Source organism: Pygoscelis adeliae, unplaced genomic scaffold, assembly GCF_000699105.1.
Source record: "Pygoscelis adeliae isolate BGI_AS28 unplaced genomic scaffold, ASM69910v1 Scaffold129, whole genome shotgun sequence".
NCBI classification, from domain to species: Eukaryota; Metazoa; Chordata; class Aves; order Sphenisciformes; family Spheniscidae; genus Pygoscelis; species Pygoscelis adeliae.
The window spans coordinates 514,529-521,303 of record NW_008825431.1 but is presented as its reverse complement, the minus strand read 5'-3'; the positions used below and the strand labels follow the sequence as shown (position 1 = coordinate 521,303).

Below are 6,775 nucleotides of genomic sequence, written 5' to 3'. Positions count from 1 at the left end.
GTTCTCGGGTTTGTTGTGAACATTTTTGGTAGAAGCAAGTTGCATTGTTTGTACTTTTTCTGCTGGCCGTCCTGCGTATGGAAGAGAGGAGCTCACGTGGATTTCAAGTAAGGTTTTCTTAAAATAACTCTTCAGATAGTTTTGTGCTGCTTCTTAACCGTCCTTCTCGCGGGGAAGAGCTGTGCTGTGAGTGGGTTGTGTTTCCTCCTTAATGGAGGATCCCAGCTTGGATCTGTTAGCGAGAGGCTCGAGTCTGTGTGTTTCAATGTTGGCTCTGACCTTCCCCAGGCAAATCGGTGTCGTCTCTCGCGGGGTGTTGCGCAGTTCAGCCTCCACGGGCTTCCTCGGCATCCTCCTAATGATACTTTGCATTTACACAAATGCTTGTATCTGCTTCCTCCATGTTATGGTATTGAAAGCCGCGAAACTTGCATGGATTCTGATTTTACGTCATTCTCTTTTGTTCCGAAGTCCTGTACAACGCAGGAGTGGGGACCTGGGGTGAAACTGCTGTTGCAGTGACTGCAGACGTGCCGCCTTGACACGATGCATTGCCCTCCTTAGCATCTCACCAGAGCGTTGTACAAGCTTCTGCTGTGATTTATTCAAAGAAACTCCGGGCCGAAACACCGGGATTGTCCTATAAAATTTCTGAAAAGAAACGGTGTGCTTATGCCTCTGCTAAAGGCACGGACTGTATATAGTTGTTTGCTAACGGTTTGTTTTTGGGGTCTGTTTTTTTGCATGTTGGCAAAGCAGTGAAGCGATTCAAAAAAACGCACCTCACAGCCGAAGACTGCGAAGCTCTCGCACGGAGCGCAGAAGGTTCATCCTCCCTGACGCAGCCGTTGAGTCAAAGGCGAAGTAGGGGAGATGTAAACGGGGGCCTCCATCCCACCAGCCGCACGAGGAGACATCAAGGAGGTACACCGGTTGCGAATACTTTGAAGGCTGAGGGATTTGGGGGAGATAAGTGCTAATGTGGTGTGGAACAAGAGGGCGTTATGCAATCCGTCGTCGAAGTTGTGCTGATAGGAGAGTAATGCCGGGCAAGGTGAGTGCAGATGGAAGAAATCGGTTGGTTTTGAGTGGTGCGTGGCAAAACTGGGCTTAATCTCTGCCTCCGCAAAGTCAAGTGGCAAGAAAAAGAGATACCTTTGAATACTTCCCTCTATGGGAGAGCGAGCGTGCCTTCGCATGCGTGTCTAGGCTCTCCTCACACCAGAAATGCCTCCACGTCTCTGTCGCTGAGCTGTCGGAGACTACGTGGAGAGAACAGCAGCTCTCCCTGAGGAACACTACAGCCTCTGCAGTTAGGCACTATTAATGATGTGACTCCTGCTTCTAGATGCTCTTTAGGATACTTATTAAATAATAATGAGCTGTCTAGTTATACAGGACTGCAAAAGCGTTGTTGAGCACTTAACAGATATTAATGATCTTCGACTTTGCTGGGAGTGGGAAACATTGTGATACACGACTCGTAGACGTGGGTCTCAAAAGTGCCGAAGCCTTTTGAGGATCGATAAGACTTTGAGCTAACCTGCACATGACAGGGCTCAGGGCTCGAACTAAAGATGAAAGAGCTGTTTTCAAATAGCTCATGGTGCAGGGTTAAAGGCCCAGCCTCAAAACCTGTGTAACGACAAGAGACGCTACACACGTGTGGGCGAGAAGACAGGTAGAAAGCAAAGGAAAAACAGCCTGAGTTATTCCTGAGCTCCTGAGTGGAAGGTCAGACTTGGGAGCATTTCGGTGTTTCCCTGGGAGGCTTGGGAATCTCTCTGTGCCTTGGTGTGAGCTGACTCGCTTCACAGAGAACGTCTGCTGGTGAGCCAGGACAAGACACCAGAGTCCTAGACTCTGTGCTAGTAGACATACTTTTCTTTTCCATTTTCATATCGGCGGTATCTTTGGCTAGCTCACTTTTAAAAATCTAGTAATCTTAGATGCTCCAGGTTTCAGGGTATTGGACTCGGACATGAGCAGGGGAGCTGTTCTTTTGAAGCAGCAAGTGTCTTGCAAATCAGACCTCTTTAAGCTATGCCTTCATGAGCATCCAGAAATAAAACGCATTAAAATCAGTAGTAGCTGCTTGTGATTCTGTCCTCCTCGAGTTGCCTCTTAGCTAAGCGTCAGGATATGTTGCAGACTAGGAGCTGGACAGGATTAATACTATCGGTGCTGGTAAGTTTAGTCTGTGTGCTACATGGACTGTGTGGCTGTCAGAGAAAGGAGAGGATGCTGAGAGCAGTCTCTTGCCAAGTTTCGGTTTCGTTTATGGTCTTCAGTGCTTTGTGACGTTGCAGCCAGGAAATATCTGGCAAGAAATGGCTGTTTATCCTCCTAAAGGCATTGGTCTCTCTCATACTGTGGTAGGAGCAGCCTGCTAGAGGCTTGGTGCTGTGACCTTCTCATGGTGCAGAGCAGTAGTTAAACCCTGAAGCTATTCTAAAATCTTAGTGTGCTTCACGTTCACCAGGTTAAGAACAACAAATAACCGCTGGGAGCCCAACCTCAGTCTGAGGCACACCACAACAACTCAAGTCTTGTGTTTTGTTTCCTTCCTATTTCTGTTTCTTTGGCTAGTGGAAATACCTCCCATGAAATTCATTCTGCAGCTGTGTTCCTGTTTAGCACACGTCTGCTGTGTTAGGTAGCTAAGGATTGTTGATCTGAGATTGTTACGCAGACCGTATCTTTTTCTAGAAGCTAGTGGAGGTGTCAGATGTACCTTGAGAGTGCCCAGATTGTGTGGACAGTGCAAAGAGATGACTGCTGTTCTGTTGACTTCCGTAGGTTGCCAGAGAAGCAATATGAAGCAGGACACTTCACCTGTAGAAAGCTCATATGTCTGTGAGGAACCCTGTGGAAATAACTGCCACCTTACACAGCCTCTGGTCTCCTTGTTAGCTCAGTTAGGAGCAGTGGGCTTTGTGCTTGTTTCTGTTGACTTTACTCGTGCTCTTCCTCTTTCTGCAGGCCAAGGTCAGCAGAAGAACATCACCAATTACTTCAGGATCTCTCAGACACAACGAGTAGTTGCCAGTGAGATGAAGAACAGTAGAATCAAAGAAGAGCCGCTGGATCCCATCTTCACTGAACCTGATGATTCCTTCAGCGGTGTCTCCACTGTGATGGATATGAGCGGTGATTCCTGCTCTTTTCTGGAGGATGAGGACTTTGTACCAGCTCCCAGGGAAAGCTCCAGAAAACGGCCTCTGTCCACTGCAGCTGCAGGCGTTCACAAGGCAGAGCACGGTTTGTCGGGTGAGCCCGAGAAGAAGCCAATGGTGGTTCATCCAGAACACACCCAGATCAAGCAGGAGCTTGATGATATGGAAATAGAACCAGTCCCTGATGCACACTACGGACTCCTGGGGACTCGGAACTGGGAAGTGCCTCAGGGAAGGATTGACAAGCTGCCTATTGAAATCCTGAGACACATCTTTGCTTTCCTACCAGTGACTGATCTGTATCAGAACCTGAGCCTGGTGTGTCGCTGCTGGAGGGAGATAGTCAGGGATCCACTGGTAAGGTCTGCTGTGGTATTGGTTTGAGCCTGTCCCTTCTCCTACTGCTCTGTTCTGTCTTACTCTTGTGGCTGCATGTGTTGCTGTAGGAGCATCCATGCTGTGCCTGCCTCTCTTTGTTCCTTTAAATCCCTTTATTGTTCCCCGATGCCCACATCCTTTCTTACGAGGTCTTTTGTCATTTTTTTGGTCTTCAGGACTACAGTGGCATCTTCAGATGCCAACCTGTATTAGAAGATCGATATTGGGGTAACTTCCCTTGACGCATTCTTCCCATATGTGGAAAGAGAGCATCCTGTAAGACTCCACAAAACGCCCCTTCACTGTTTTCCTTGCAGCCTTTTTTTCTGACAGGGATCATGCAGGAAATTCTGGCTACCAGACTGGGCAGTGTCTTCTCGTGGCCGGTGTACGTCACTGTCCCCCAGCCCGTGTATGTGTGGTGTCTCTTGTAGTCAAACAGGTTTAGAGGAAAGGCCTTTAACTCTGTTTTTATGGAGCTTGGTTCATCTGCAGTCAAGGCCTTCACAGTACAAACAGTCGTGAACCCACTGGCCTTTGTTTTGGCCGCAGAGAGGATCTCTGTATTTCAGTTAAAGGTGGCCCGGAGACAGCCGGCACCACTAGACTTGCTCACCACTCACACTGGAAATCCTCAGCTTGTATGAAGAGGCTGTCTCAGAGGGGTGGGGGGCTGATCACAGCCCAAATTTTTGTGGAGGTCCAAGTTCTTGTTCATGCCCTTCCGATAAATTTGAATGGGTAAGGCTGGACACAATGCAGGAGGTGTCCTGCACTCAGTGCTTTATCAGCACAGCGTGCATGCTTTGAGCCTGAAGAGCTAGAGAGATGCAATGAAAATGCATGCATTGAACGCTCAGTGTGCTCAAGTCCTCTCCCCAGTCTGCTCTTCACTCCGTAACACAGCCTGAAAGGCAGCACCCTGTCTGTTTTTACTGAAGAAGTCCAAACAGCAGGCTGTGGGAGGGTAGGACTTCATAGACCCAGGGATTTTTAGCACTCAGACCCTGCTCAGAGCAGGTCTGTGCAGTAGTGCTGAAAATATCCCCATTCCTTTAAGGCTTTGACGTTTGAAATTGAAACAGCATCACCCTGTTCCCATCATTCTAGAAAAAACAGGTTTTATAGGCACGTTTGCAGGCTATGAGGAACGAGTCTTTCTCTCTTTCCTCTGTTTCCCCTTTCCTTCCCCATCTCATGGTAGGTACCTCTTTCCATCAAGCTACAGGGACTTTTTGAACTCCAGGTCTTCTTTGGAAGTCACGTTGATTAGCTTATTGCCAGAAGAAACCTATTTTCCAATGCTGTGAGATGAAAGATTGTGGTATGTGCTTCACATTCTAGTTCATTCCTTGGAAAAAGCTGTACCATCGGTATCTAATGAAGGAGGAAACGGCCCTGCACAGAGTTGAACGGGTCTTGCAGGATTTCTCCATAACAAAGGAGCAGGAAGGATGTGTGTTGGGGCTGATCAGGTGAGTCCACTTCAGCACTTGACTTTGTACGTGTAGATCCTCAGACCTTCCTTGCTTTGGGTCTTCTTCCATTTTATCCTGTGAATTGCCAGGAGAGAAATGAATTTGTGTTCTAAACAGGTGGGAGACATACAGGAAGATATGGAAGGAACAGTAGAAATCACTAATAGCGTTCTAGAAATAGGTAAAAACCCCTTCCCTTTCCTCTTCTTCGTTGTGTCAGGAGCACATGATGGACAAGTAGAGGATAAAATCTGGAGAAGAGAAGAGAAGGTGGAAAGGGAATCTAATTGCTGTCTTCCCCTGCCTAGTGAGGGGCTGTACAGACCATGATGCCAAACTCTTTTTGCAGGTGCACAGTGAGAGGACAAGAGGCAATGGCCACAAGTTACAGCAGAGGAAATCCAGTTAGATATTAGGAGAGTGGTCAAACGCTGGCCCAGAGAGGTGGGGAATCTCCATCCTTGGAGATGCTCAGACCTCAACTGGACAGTCGTTCCTGCTTTGAGCACATGGCTTCCAAAGTCCCTTCTGCAGTTTCCCTGATTTTGATAGCAAGTGATGGGTAAGTGAGGGAGAGGCTGCAAAACCTGGGGCAGGGATAGCCTTGTACTGTTGTCTGAAGGAGGTGGAGAAGCTGAACATGGACTGGGAAGAGAGGGCAGAAGAACAGTCTTGGTGGTGGCCTTTTGACTTGGATGGTGTTGCCTCTTGGAGGGCAGGGAGATGGTTGTTGCACCGCAGGAGGAAGGAGGTGAGAAGAGCCTGAGCAAAATGGTGTCAGCAAGCAGCTGCAAGCTTTCCACGGGCTGGATTTGGAGGCTCAAAAGGAAGGTTTTGGAGATGGACCTCTTTGTCAGAGGACAGCCAGGTTGGGTACAGCAATTGAGAGAAGCTGCCAGGAGCTCCAAGACAAGCGTTAGATGACAAAATCAAGAACGGCTGGGCTGTCCTGTCGCTTGCTGCCTTCTGGCACCCGACAACAAGCTTGGGAGAAGATGTTCTGTGGTTGCTTCCTGCAGGGTGACTATGCTGGAGAGAGTGAGACTCAGTTTAAGCGTCCCTTTTGGCATCCCTTTACATTTCAGGATCTGTCATGTCAGCACTGCTTTCCCATCTCCGGATCAGCCGGGGTCTCAGAGTGGCTCAGCATCTCCTGGATTTAGCTAAAACACAAATATCTTGTAGAGGGCGTGAGCTCTTCTTCCTGGTCCCTCCTATCTCCAGTGTATTTTCTTCTTTTCCTTTCCTGAAAGGCTGCTTTCCCGCACCCGCACTGACTTATCAGTCACAGCTCAGCAGCAAGCCCAAGCCCGAGATGGGTCCCTGATAAAAGCAAGCGCTCTGCTCAGATCTCTGTGGTCTAGAGGGCAATTTTGTATGGCAGTTAAATAGTACAGATAGAAGAGTCCAATTGGGTTAAGAGCAAGGTAGATCAGTCTTCTGGAAGGAGACTTCGAGACAGCCAGGATAAACTTGCAGACTAAGGGCTTGATGCAGCAAAGTATTTAAACACGCGTCTGTGTAACAGAACTGGGAATTACTTGTCTAAATGGCTCTAAGCACAAGAGCTATGGTTGGAAATCCAAGTTCGGCACTTTGCAGCCTCACCGCTGAATGCATCCCGTCAAATCTGTGGGGTGCATGGCAGGGCCCAGAGAGTTGTGGTGAATGGAGTTCAATCCAGTTGGCGGCCGGTCACGAGCGGTGTTCCCCAGGGCTCAGTTTTGGGGCCGGTCTTGTTCA

General features: G+C 48.5%; 1 protein-coding gene across 1 annotated transcript in view; it reads left to right on the top strand.

The window, feature by feature from the left end:
* FBXO18 (F-box protein, helicase, 18) overlaps positions 1-6,775 on the top strand; it is a 28,650-nt gene continuing 21,875 nt past the window's right edge. The window contains 4 exon segments of the mRNA XM_009331005.1: positions 1-107; positions 760-924; positions 2,983-3,533; positions 4,899-5,029. Coding sequence (XP_009329280.1) covers position 107; positions 760-924; positions 2,983-3,533; positions 4,899-5,029 — 848 coding nt within the window. The 5' untranslated portion in view covers positions 1-106.